The following is a 13,929-nucleotide window of genomic DNA, read 5'->3' as shown; positions in this document are numbered from 1 at the left end:
CCTGCAAGGCAGCCCCCTGGCGCATTTGCAGAGGGGGAACTAATTCCCCTTACATACTGGGGGTCCCTGGGTGCCAACTAGCCCACCAGGAACCTCCAGTATGCGCCAGGGGGCTGCGTTGCACAGAGGTGTAATGAGGTCCCGCCCCTTTTTACACCTCTCTGCAACGCTGCCCGCTGGCGCGTTTGCAGAGGGGGAACTAATTCCCCTTGCATATTGGGGGTCCCTGGGGGCCAACTAGCCCACCAGGATCCTCCAGTATGCTCCATGGGGCTGCGTTGCTGAGAGGTGTAAAAAGGGGCGTGGCCTCTTTACACGTCTCTGCAAGGCAGCCCCCTGGCGCATACTAGAGGTTGTTGGTGGGCTACTTGGCCCGCAGGGACCCCCAGTATTCAAGGGGAATTAGTTCCCCCTCTGCAAACGCGCCAAGGGGCGCGCTTGCAGAGTGGTGCCATAATTTTTGGGGGGGGGATCGGCAATGTATGTGTACCCTACGATTTAAAAATAAAATAAAATTGGGGGGGCTTTGGGGGTCCTTGTGGGACCCCCTGAGCAGGCCTAGGGGGTCAGGGTGTTTCTACCCTGCCCCCTTTTCTTTGTTTTTACCTTTGTTTCCCTGTTTTCTTGTGACTCGGTTCTACCGAGGCGCAAGATGGCTGCCAACACTTCCTGGTTTCGAGTGTTGACAGACAGTTGACAGCCAATCAGCATGCAGCTCGTGTTCGGGAAGGTACGCGTACTGACTCCGTCTCAAGATATCGCTATAATTTTATGATTTTCTCAGGAACTACTGAACGGATTTACACCATTTAACAAAAAGCACAATCTGCGAAACAAAATCTACCTCTCTGCCAAATTTGGTGTAATTCCGTTCAGCCGTTCGGGCTGTAGCCCTAGCTAAAGGTCCCTATGGAAAATTGCATGGGGAAAACACGTTTTGGGACCCCCCTTTTTTCTCGGCCCCCACTTGACGAATCACCCCCAATCTTTCAGGGAAGGAGCGGAGCGGAGCAGGCCATTTTCTTGGAGAAATTCGCGAAGATTCGTTCACCAGCGCCAAAGTTATTCCAAATAGAATGTTGCAGATTTCCTATGGAAACAAGGTTTTAACCGTAACTACCTACTGGCGACCGCCAGTAGGTAATATATATATATATATATATATATATATATATATATATATATATATGAAGCAAGCACCTTCTCAAAATAAAGAAGCAGAAGCCTCAGCGGGGATTAGAGTGCAGCACCGTTTAATTCAAAATGAATGGCAAATGCATTTCGGCCGGATTGGCCTTCGTCAGCGCCTGCGGTGGATGAAAGGAAGTCCTGACGAACTGCTATATATGTTTTTATATATATATTTTAATGTATTGTGGGGTCCCCCCCACATGGGCAGGAATATTCCAGAGTCGTCGCGTATGGGCCGGAATATTTTAATCAGCAATTGGGTGTTGCCAAAGAGAATGTAAAGGCGGGGTGAGGAATCCCTTACTTCGGGTAAGAAATTATTTGTGTATATGTAACCTAAGCAAGTGTTAATAGCAGAAATGTACGCAACACTGGGTGATTGGTTAGATTGAATGAGAAGTATATTCCTCGGTATTTCAATGATGTACAGGAATTGTTGGGGGCATCAGCAGATATGTATATGTTAAGAATAGTGTTTTTAAGGGTTTCCGCCTCTCATTTACCCAGGTGAGGCTTGTTCTTTTGGGGAAGGAGGCATATGACCCAAAGACTAATCTGTGGGATGTTGTTTAGACTAGATGGTAGCATCCAATTTTTCTTGTGGTTTTACTATAATATCAAGAGATAACATCTGGACCAGTGGGGTATCACAGTAGGCCAGTCCCCGTCCTAAAGCAAATGTTTTATTGAGAAATGTATATCTGCATTACAAACAAGAATTGCTTCATTTTTACTAAAATACCATTAGTGATACTCGTCTTGTTTTTGTGCTTTTTATTTAGAGACCTGTCTTAAAGATTCACACTTTTGACAACCATTGGTCTTCCACCAAAGGAGATGGCCTCCTGTTAAGAAGAAGTCTTTGGGAATTAAAAACAGTAGATCACATTGCAGGAACTTCAATGATTCTCGAGAATAACATAGATTCCTTCTCTTCTTTACACCACAAGTGTAACCTGTCAGCAAGACTTTAGCATCCACAAGGCATGAACCATATTAATATATCCGTTGATGATGCGGTTGATCTACAACTTCTTAATGTGCAATGCTTCATAGCGTATCACCGACATCCTCAGAAAACAGTCATCGCTGAGCCACTTTAATCCTGCAGGCAGATCAACATGCCTAGCATCATTATATCAAAGAAGCCAACTGCTGGATAAGGATCTTGCCCAGACTCGAGGGAAGGACTTAGGTTCATTGAAACTGGGCCCTATGATGATGAGAAAAAGTAATTCTGCTTAAAATGTTAGTCATCAACTATATGGCGGGTTGTCCATTGCCATGGCAGAATCCTGGTAAGATTCAGAGTTCTGGAGCATTGCTGTCCCTCTCCTGCAAGGGGACAGTGATCCCTCTGCAATTACCTCTGTTCTGGGGCAGGGCTGACCACCTCCTTCCATCCAATCAATACGGATGGACATCTTCTTAACTGCTCGGCGTGATGTCCCACACTTGCTATTGATCACAGCATTGAAGTTGCAACCTCTGCCACACACATTGGTAACATATTCTGTATGAGAGATGAAAATACATATGAGGTTTGTGGTAATAAGCAGATGCTTAGAATTAACATTTAGCTCATTTCATCAGAAATCTTAACTACACACTTCTGGGTCCACCTATCGGATGGAAAGAATGTATACTTCATTTGCAGTTAGTTATTCCAGTAAATAAAATTATGCATTAATACACAGAGAATTTCAGCTAGGCAGCAACAATAACAGGACTCCCATTTGACATTAGGCACATCTCAGCCCTTGATATTCACCATGTAGGGTACCCAATGAACCTTTGGTGAGCCATTACTTGCCCACACTCACTATCTGACCCACTGGTGATTAATGTGGACCAGTGGAAGTTCGTTTGGACCCTCTGGTATTGACTTAGCATTACGTTAGGAGGTCTGATACGAGTGGCTTATTTACTCCTCCTTCGATAGTGTTTAGTTTGTTACAACCTATGCGTGTGGCTGATTTGGCAGAGAGGGCACTTCATTTCAAAGCTGAGATTGAAACTCATGTATAAAAGGTCCGCCCCCCCAGATTTACAGACGGGTGCCTACTCCAGCTCGGTTGATTGCATACTTCTCCGATGACTCAACACAGTAAAGCCATCAGATGTTTACACATGTAACACTGCCTGCCTAATTTAGAGTGGTGGTGTGGCACAGTAAAAAAATAATAATAATGACCCCACTCCTTGGGAGACAACTCCTCTGGTGTGGGAGCCATTAGTTTCACTGTAAATGTTTGAAGGGTGGCTGTCATGTGACCGCAGTAGTAGTGGGAAAATAACTTTATTTGATTTTTCATGTGAAAATCATAAAAGTTAATTTAAAAAAATCACAGTCATGAAGCAGAACGAATACATATAATAAAGGATAAAGAATACATCGAGAAGAAATGCAATGTATAGAATACATGTACAGAAAAACTTTCCATTTAGCAAAATCTAAAAAGAGATCATATGATCAAAACAGAAGAACTCGTTTTAACCAAACCTGCTCAATAGAGGTACAGATTACGGAACATTAACCACGATCAATTGAAAAACATAAAATCCAAATCGACCTACTCCGCTCTTGTGCAGTATCCAGATACAGTTCCATCCCGCTCATTGATTTTACCTGGATAAACTATTGCATCGATCGCCTAGTCAAAGCAGAGACCTCTCGCCACTCTGCCAACCTGTAGCAGAAACCCTGCTCAACCCAGGCGATATCCCCTTTAAGTATGCGCACAGGATCGTAAACAAGTACAGATCTGCCTAGCTCTTTCAAATTTCTCATGTGTATGGTAACTGAGGAATTCGAAACATATTGTCCAGACCCATGCAGTCCCCCACAATTAGTTTGTTAAGGTTTAATTCAAACTCCATCCAAACAGAAAGTCATAACAAAAGGAGGCAAAGGCGAAGAAGTCTAATATATACCCCATCCCTAGCTCATCATGTTCAATCTCAGTGGGCATGCCTTTTTTTTTTTTTTATCCTCATCTCACCAAAGACGTTAGCCAATTTAACAAGCCGATTTTTCAATTCTTACTGGGCGCCCTTCAGCTAACTGCGTCTGTCTAGGCAAACCGAGCCTTCCTCGCGTTTTTGAGGTCTGGTGTTATCATAGGACTCAGCATCTGGGCCGATTTTTAACCATTTATCAGTTGCAGACGCTGACCCCATCTCAACATTGGAAGCTAAGCATTTGATGAGTTTCCCTCTCTGCCATCTTGATCTAAACGAGCCATGTTGAGGGCAGCTTTGAGCCAATCCTCCCACGCCGGAGGAATTGCAGCCTTCCATCTTATGCATATTTCCCTCCTTGCCAATAGGACCAAGTATAATAGCAAGCCCATTTGAATCTGTGAGAGCACACCACTGGTTGAGTCGTTCTTACCAAATATCACCAAGTGGAGATCTATCTCTATATTGCTTTCAAAAATAGATGTTAAGGCGTCTCCCACATTTTTCCAAAAAGAAGTTAACTCCGGGCATTCAAAAAAAAAATTGAATATCATCGGCATTGAGGAGTTTGCATCTAGGACAGCTTGGCGCCGAGGCCGGGGTGAATTTGGCGATGGGATTCTTCCATGGGAGGCTTTACAAGCTAGGCCCAAGATTTTCCAGGTTCAAGTTTCTCCAATTAAGATCATGGTACTAGTCAGAAGTGGCAGAAATTACTGGAAACTGGGACCTGGAATCGGTATTACAAGACACTTGGCCTAAAAAGAAGGAAATATCCCTCTGGTACACAAGAATCTTAGAAGCAGAGGAAATTGAGAGAACCCATCTCAAATATCAGCTTGGAACCAAACACCACTTGCAAATGACATAGAGGAATTCTTTGAAACATCACTTAAGCTACCTTATAAATATATAAAGCCTTCCAGTCTGAAGAAAAATCCCTTTTTCGTGATTAACAGGCTTTATTATACCCCAGTGGGTATGCCTTTGAAGAACATTTAGAAGACCTCTCATGAACATGTTTTCTACTGTCTGAATCAGTCCAATAGACATTTATCCCTAGATCTCACATCCAAAGCTTGCTGTGGGGATACATTTTGCTTTATAAGCATTTAGCATCGCCTTAATTGGTTTCTGCCCCAACCATATCATATAATCCCCAATACTACTTTAAATGTTCCTTTTGAATATCATAGTATTTCTATTCAACAGTGGTTGCCAATTAAAATATGAATCAAATAAAACACCCAAATAAGTAAAGTGATCCACCCTCAATATGTTGGCCCTTAACCAGAAAGTTTTTATACTTAATTTTTTCAGGGCCCACCACCATAACGTGACATTTTTTATAGTTTGTGGTAAGGTTGAAACTATCCATGAAACTGAAAAGATGCTGCAAACACCTTACCGTGCGTGCGACTAGGACAGCGTCATCCACATATAAGAAGGCAGGCTGAGAACGTCCTCCCACACACAAAACGTTCATCCCTTGTTTAATTAAAACTGATTCCAGATGACTAATATAAAGAATAAAAAAAGGGGACCAGGATACACACCAGAAAAACTATTCTCTTCAAACTAAAGTGCTGAGAGCATTCCCCATTGAGGCCAGACCTGTCTAAGATTGTATGGCCAACATGTAGATCGTGGAAAAAGGCAACAAAAGTGGGCTAAATCCCACAGACCCCAAAACGGCCTTGGTTCTTTTAATCCTGTTGAACGCCGAGCTGGGGCCCAAGAAGGCCAAGTGAATTGCGCCGCCCTTCGCCCTTTTATATTTGGAAATTAAAGAATATAGGTTGAGGTTTTGCCCAAAAGTGCCACGACAGGACATAAACCCATATTGAATCTCAAATAAAATATTATGGTCTTTTGCCCAGATACATAGACAGTCTAGAAGCAGCCGGCCTATTATTTTAATCTCCTTATTATCAGAGAAATAGGTCGATAACAGGTTGGGTGCATTCAACTCCCCATTATAAATGTGGACACAATCATAGAATGACACAGATCCTGCCAATGTTTAGAGGTGTCCGCACGGCTGGCGGACAACTCTAAATTTGTAGGGCCGTGGACCCTGGTATGGCGGGATTAAAGTTCTGCCCATACTGACTGACTTACCTTTCCCTGGCAAACTCTAAATCAGCTCCAATATTCCTAAACTTTTTTGTATGTGCTAGACCTTTCAAGGAATTTAATCACACTTTTTGGCAATATGGCAATTCCTCTTCAACATGTGATACAAATTCTTAAGCATGCTAGAGAATTGCTTACATAAAGCTGAAGGAAATAACACTTTGTGTGCTTGTGACAGCACGTCTGTTATGGTAATGTGTATATGAAATCTTAGTGAGTACCTTTGTTGGCTGTCAGTACAAATGCAGCCTTAAGTTCCCATGCAATAACTATGAGGCAAATTTTGCCCGTAGGTGTCTGTGCAGCCATTGTTAGCCAAGGAATCTCTTTGAGGGTATCTGTTGATTACTGCTGTTCACAACAGGCAAACTAAAGATGCCTATCCTTTTTTAACTTTCAGGTCTTTTGTGTGTTATTCAAGCACAGGTAAGTATTGTCTTTTTCCTTGTATTTAATGTGTGTGAATTATGAAGGTTCTGCCTTCCACTCTACAACACTCAATGAAACCTTGCATACCTTTAATGGCACCCACCACAGCGACAGGTAGGCGAATGGGCTTTTCCATAGTTGTGTTGTTGTGTGCAATGCGTTGCCCAGTGGCAGAGGACCTGGCTAGTGTCTCCCGCGAGAAAAAGTAGTCCAGCAGGCGCCGTGTCATCAGCTTGGGCTTTTCATTTGAGATTTGCGACAGGTCATCCAGCTGATGATGAGTGATGTACACCCCAGAGTTGGGGATAAGTTCTAATTTGGGGCGTCCATTTTCCTGCAAGGAGACAAGGAAGTTAACTGTTAGGCTGCTATCTTTTGTAGGTGACTGGTATTTCAAAAGATTAATGCAAAGCTACTACTTGAATGGCTAATATTTAATGGTTGAAGCATAATTCAGAGAACCTCTGTACGAGATGAACATGGTAAGCGAAGTGGAGCAACTCCATGATGCCATACTCTTACCAACAGTCCCACACATTACTATGGAAGACTTATGCTGCTAAATATTCAAAATTCACAGGGTTCCTTCTGAACCCTAAACAGCACCTCAAAAGGATGAGCAAAGTTTGAAATCCCTATTTTTGAAATCACACCATCAAAAGACACGAGATATGTGTTGTGTCCTGTGTATGGATCTCTCTTCTATTTTCTCTGTGTCTGTCCTCTGTGTCAGTTTATTCCTGCTCTTTTTCCTTGAGATAGGCCGTTGCTAATGTTTGCTAAGAGAGTATTTTGTTAGTTTCAGTTGCTGGGGTCAAGAAGCCAGGGAACAGAGCATAGTACAAATCTAATTCAACTGGATTAAACTGCACTACACCAGTTAACTGCCTGGCTCCAGTTATTATTTCAAAAAGGGAAAGAGGTTGTTGCAGAGAATGATTGCTTAGTTGGACGGAAAATCGCTGTTTATTAAGCATAGCAGTGTGAAGTATGGCCAAGGAAGACAGATGACTGAAACTGTCGGTGTCCATAAAGGGATATAACAGGAAGGGATATCAAAGTAAGGCAAAACCTTCGAAGGAGTTTGACAGGAAGTGATGTCTTGGTATTAAGAAGAATGTGAAACATGAGATGACACAGGCTATGCCACAGCATCAGACATGGCTTGAAAGGCATACAAGAGACTATGACCACAGTACGAAGCAGAGCCTGCAAACCCTTATAAGAGGGAGGGATGCTAAAGTTGCAAGAAGCAGGCTTGACTTACAGTAAGGAATGACAAGAAGTTACATCATAGCGCAAAGCAAGGCCAGAGTGAGGACTAGGAGGGGATGGCAGAGTATGACACAGTAAAAGGTTTGAAATAGAGATGGAAGGAAGAAATGTCATAGTCGAAATTGAGAGCAGGTCCTCACAAAGGCTGGGCTACGCATCTGGGTGGACGCTGGTGTAGAAGAATTGGGGTTGCTGTTCGGCGATGGAACCCTCCTCGACCACGACGCCTTTGTACAGACCACTGCCATGCCAGATCGTCTCTATTTAACTCACGCAGCAGTGTCTCACTATGTTAGGACGACATGGGCACCTAAACGTAGTGAACCTCCGCAACACAAATTGGTACGATCTCTATATTACATGGGTGAGGGCAGTCAACTTATTAAATGGTTATACGTTAGTATTCAATCACAAGCCTCCATCCCACTCACTGCCCTTAGAACAAAATGGTCCGAGACAACTGACGACGCACTGACTGATAAGGCATGGGCGAGCATTCTAGAACACCCCAAGTGTGTATCCCACAATGCCATATTTAAATTCATACAATATATGGTACTAAATAGATCCTATCTGACCCGAAAGAGAATTCAACACATGTTCCCTGATGCCCAACACCACTGCCCATGTTGCAGGTCAGAGGAGGCGAGCTTTACCCGCATGCTATGGGCATGCTCTCACCTGCATGATTACTGGGTCCGAACTGCACTCAGGAGATCACACATCTACCACTCACGGATAATATACTGGAATGCCTACTGGGCATCCGCAAGTGCACAAAACTTTGAAAGTCCAACTGCGTTTCCTTGACCTTGCCTTCATATTGGCCATACGTGCAATCACCATGAGATGGAAAACCCCTAGATGCCCTACTCTATCTGCATGGCAGGAGGAGGTGGTGTGCTGGTGCAGTGTCGAAAGCGCGGACATTAGACGCGAAGAGACTCGAGGATTACGGAAGCACCCCATTTCTATGGAATGGGATCTCATGCTGGAAGGTTTTAAAGCATTAGATCTTCATCCTCTGTGTCTTACTCCTACCTCATAATGTACCCAGTAGTAAGTGGCCCTCGTCTTTTAAGGGGCAGGTGAGGGTCCCACTCACAATCCAGATGCACACTAGGAACGACTCGCTGCAAGTATTATATACATCCACACGCAAGGTTAAATGGCACAAAGGAACCGACAGGCCAGGAGGGGGGGTGGGGGGTGGAGGGGGGGAGGGGAAGGGGTTGTTTAACAGGATTGTTTAGTTATACATTGCATACTTTATCGCATAGTTTTATATCATATGTATGCACTCATTCTTTCCTTTATAATCACAAGAATGTCCTATTTAATCAGGCATATGTACTGAGTTCTCGACTCTCCAAGAAGATAGTCTATGTTGCGATTAGAAAATAAAAAGAAAGAAAATGCCATGTTGTACTTGCTATGACAATCCGATATCCCTTTATGGTGCTCAATAAAGTTTGTTAAAAAAAAATGAAATTAAGAGCAGGCCAACTTAAGCAAACATTGCTGGAAATGCATACTCCTTTTTCACTTTAAGAGGGGATATGTGAAATAGGTTTCTTGACAAAAGTCATAACTAGCAGCTTTTTTGCTAAGATGTTCATCTTTGACGAAATATTCTCATAGCAATCTATGAAATCAGCAAACAGTACACAGTCCCACATCCAACACCAGCATCCTCACCAATTATGAAATGACAATGAATCCCCCTGAATTTCATCGACCTCTGCCTGATCTCCACTGCACCAGATATCTTTAACTCTGGCCCAATCCACATACATTGATCACATGAAAAACACCTGACGCCTTCAACTCTCTGAACTTACACCAAATCTACTATTTCCCTCCACACTCCCAAATGTTCCTAGACCCCTCCAAATCTTCTAGCATTTGAACCGCTCTGGTCAAACTAATCTGCTCCGCACCTCAACAGGCGAGGCCCAGGCAGGGGTGCCGTCAGGCAGGGTTTCTTGAATGGTGTCCTCCCACAAGCCGCAGGATTCGTTGAGGCCCGCTGGGCTGCCAGAGCTCTCCTCTGTATTCATCCAGTACTGGAAGCCCCCTGTCACGCCGCTCACCCTCAGCATGCCTACTGGTGAGGACTCCCGCACCTCTGTAGGGGCAGGTTTAGGCTCCGGCCTGGGAGCCTGTTGCTGGAAAGGGGGCACTCGCACTTCTGTTGGAGGCATCTTCGGCTCTGGTGCAGGAACCAAGGGCGGTAATGGAACTCGCCCATTCACCTAAAGAGAGGACTAGAAATTAATCGGAGCCTTGACTAGGTATATTCCTATGCACGTTGGCCTGTGGGACGATACATACAAAAGCACAAACCTTTACAACTTTACATGCACACTGCTTTCTGCACATATTTATAGACACACGCACTTCTCCCTTTATTTGTTTCTTACACATGCTTCCCCAGGTGTGCTGTGTACTTTGCACACTTCTTCAGGAGCACTCGTTCCTCTGTACACTTTGACACAGTGACAAGCTTCCTGTGCCAGTTCTTCAGAAGCTCTACTACCTGTTCACATCAAGAAAGAACAATACTTTTTACACATCTACACAAACCCCTGCTTTCTTACACACTGGCAAGGCTGGCAGATTCAGGCAACGTCACTGCCCATGATTGTAATCATTTGTGTGTCTTTTGCTTTCTCACCCTAAGTGCACCGGGTATGCCCAGATGTGGGTCCTGGGCTACTGTGCCACTGGATTCAAGCTAGCCTGGCTAGTGAAGGGTAATACCCTGAAACCGGTCCAAGAAAGCTTGTTTCTGGTCCAGGGAGGACCTGGCTTGGCAGTACAGGCTGGACTGTTCGCATGAGGAGCAGGGTCAACGCTGATTTGCATATAGCTAAGACTAACTGGGGCGGCATGGTGGGCAAAAGAATGATGGATTTAACCCAGATCTCTTGACTGGGGTGAATGTTTGATTTGTTCTGCATTCAGTCCATCATTGGTGTTTCTTCTTCTGTAATCTTGTAGTGCCACACTCAGGCATTCAGGCTGGGGCTTTTCTATTCTGAACTCGTTCTTCTCCCCCTCCACTCACACACTGGTTAGTGGCACATTTTTTGAGAGACAGTTTTAGGACTATTAATGGTGAAATTAGAACAGAGGTAATGGAGGGTCCTATCAGGTGATTGTGATCCAAGGGTTTATATCCACTATTAAGAGGCAGGCCTGCTACTATGATAGAGTGGGGCGGTCCACTGCTCTGCACATAGCTTGAACAGCAGACAGAGCAGGTGTTCATGCAGAACCAGGAAAGACAACAAACTGGAGCCAGGTACTGTGTTTGGGAGGGGGAGTGTAAAATAATGGAGCAGAAGTTGCTTGCAGATATTTCTCAAGTCCGCTGGTTGACACGTCTTAGCTAAACAGCTCTCAGCTTGACCTTTAAGCTACACCAAGATGATGATTTCATATTTTAGAAAATAAAGTTTGTTTATACATATTAAAGACTCAGTATTAACGAAGCTAGTTTTTCCTCAATGAAGGGACATAATACAAATGTGCTGTGTTTTGCAGTCCATATGTAAGCAAAATATATCTCCTGACTTGTGCCGTGTCTGGCTATTTTTCTGCCATCACAGGACTTTGGATTGCATGGTAACTACTCTGGCCAGTCATAAGTGATCTGGTTACCTCTAGAAGTAACAACAAATGTAAACATACCCGTCAGAAAAAATGGCGTGTTAATCAATTAAATGGGCATTTACCACTGTATTTTGTTTAAAAAAAAATCTACAAAATATGACACTCAAAATATTTAAGGTCATTTTTTCCAAATATGCACCATAAATTCACAATTGCTCCTTCGTAAAAACGTTGATTTACCACCACAAACCTCCAACAATAGAAAAAAACAGGGTGACACAAAGTGGCCTTTCTATATATGCTGGAATACTAAGTGTTACTTGCCTGTACGATAAACGGCTGAATCAATCTTGCCTGGGTTCAAACCCATCACCTGCAGGTTTGTGGGTGGATAATCAGCTCATTGAACTATCTTAACATTACATAGGCACAATTTTATGTAATTCATCCAAGTGTGCACTGCTGTGTGTAAATACCGCAAGTGGGTACAGATACACATTCCCTGCAATACCTAGAGTGCATTAGGCAATCTAGTCTCTTGTGTGCATCGCTACAGGAGGGTGGTGTTCCAACCAGGCCTGTCGGGAGAGGGTTTGATATAGTTGCAGTGCCAGATGGAAGAAGGGGCATACATGAGTACCAGGTGTGTCTACTGACTGACTGAGTCTAGTTAATGACAGTGCCTGCAAGTGACTGACAGTTGTAATTCTTCAGAGGCATGGTCAGGAATGGTAGATGTGAGATGCTCCCAGAAGATGCAGATGGTTGGAGCTACTAAATAGGGTAGCCTTAGAGCGCTGAGTCTTAGCCCTGTACCCCATACAGGGTGAACATTGTGATTCTTCCTGGAAGACCTCGGCTTAAAAGAGACTTTTCTGGAAGATGAGGACCCTTGTGCCACAAGGGCTGGCTGGAGCAGCAATTGGAGCAGCAATAGGCATGCTTGAGCCACCCGCAGCCAGGACCTCCCAAACTCTAACGTGTCTCTGCAGCATGACACAAGATGGAGACAAGCCATTTGGTAAGTACATCTCCCTATCTACAACAAGGCAGTATGTGTGTGATGCATAGAGGGTCACCAATACAGTGCTACTAACGTGATATCACTTCATTTAGCGTGGTTCTGCCTCACACGGTACTGTACCGAATACACAACCTGGTACTGAGCCATAGCTAGTATACAGGGCGTACTGGCACACCAATTTATTCAAGAGGGTACTGGTGAACAGTCCCTTGCATACGTTTATGTGACTTTAGCCTTGTCACTCTAGGGAAAGACTAACTCAGAGTTGCTGGGAGAGCCTCCTAAGATGCACAAGCAAGATAGGAGTAGCCTAGTTTTGCAGCAAAAACGTAATCTTGGAGAACTAAAAGGGCCACTGGAGTCACTACAGGTGTGTGCTGAATGATGTGCGATTCTCTGTGTGAGTGTCGTATTTGTTTGCAAGTCTAGATGATTGCCAGATGATCCTGGTCACTACAGCTGCATATATCTTTAAATGGTCTATCACCTTGCAGCCATTGGCACATCCTATGCCAGACTACACCTGTATCATGCTTCTTCTTTAGGGTGATGATAATGCTATATCTCTGCCTTGTAAGGAGATTTAATTTATGGGTATTGCTCCTGAATATTCTGTACATGGTAACATGTGGTAGTGGTTGAGATTCATTCCCTGGGATCTTCAGGCATACATTCACAAATAGCGGCTAAGTACATATGAAGGTAAGTATGTTAGCCTGCTCCTAGTAAGAGGCGCATAGGGTAGCACCATATTTGATACATCCAGTAGAGGTACCATGCGATTGTGGGTGCCACTATGTTATGTTATGTTAAAGTTACCTGTTAAGCGCACGAGCATCAAGCTTTGATTTTTTTACAACTCTTTATTCTTGACTGCACAAGAGAAACACAGCAGTGTCATAATGTCGCATACACATTGTTTTTCCTTTTCTCCCCAGCAAATGTCATTGACAACTTCTGTCTATACAATTTGTCACCGGATATCAATATCAAAACATGTTCCCCTCAAACATCTTTGGTCTGCTACACACAGCCACTCTGTACAGGAGATCATCAATGCTCATCCACTGTCGACATGAATAACAGAAAAACAAAACACCACCCCCTCCCCGGTTAATCCCCACCACGAGCCCTCCACTCTCCTGGTCGATTTAGTGTCAATCGAGGGACTTCCTCCTAGCATACTGTACAAACTATTATTCTGTATTACAAGGGGTTTAAATATCAAGCGCACCATCTTGTACCCCAGTATCTCTCACCGTGGGAGCTCTGCACACAGTGTAGTTATTGCGGCC

The 13,929-nt window shown here is 43.8% G+C and overlaps 1 protein-coding gene across 3 annotated transcripts in view; it reads right to left on the bottom strand.

Moving 5' to 3' along the window:
* Window positions 1-1,950: 1,950 nt before the first annotated feature.
* LOC147717478 (uncharacterized) overlaps window positions 1,951-13,929 on the bottom strand; it is a 136,935-nt gene continuing 124,956 nt past the window's right edge. For all 3 annotated transcript variants that reach the window (XM_086924291.1, XM_086924293.1, XM_086924292.1), the window contains exons 8-10: window positions 9,933-10,247; window positions 6,805-7,051; window positions 1,951-2,704 (exon numbers count right to left, since the gene is read on the bottom strand). In XM_086924291.1, the coding sequence (XP_086780417.1) occupies window positions 2,448-2,704; window positions 6,805-7,051; window positions 9,933-10,247 (819 nt within the window). In that variant the 3' untranslated portion in view covers window positions 1,951-2,447. The remainder of the gene's footprint in view (window positions 2,705-6,804; window positions 7,052-9,932; window positions 10,248-13,929) is intronic.

The sequence above is a fragment of the Lissotriton vulgaris genome, chromosome 5 (genome assembly GCF_964263255.1).
Source record: "Lissotriton vulgaris chromosome 5, aLisVul1.2, whole genome shotgun sequence".
Taxonomy (NCBI): Eukaryota; Metazoa; Chordata; class Amphibia; order Caudata; family Salamandridae; genus Lissotriton; species Lissotriton vulgaris.
Note: the sequence above shows the minus strand (reverse complement) of the source record. Positions and strands in the feature narration are given on the sequence as shown.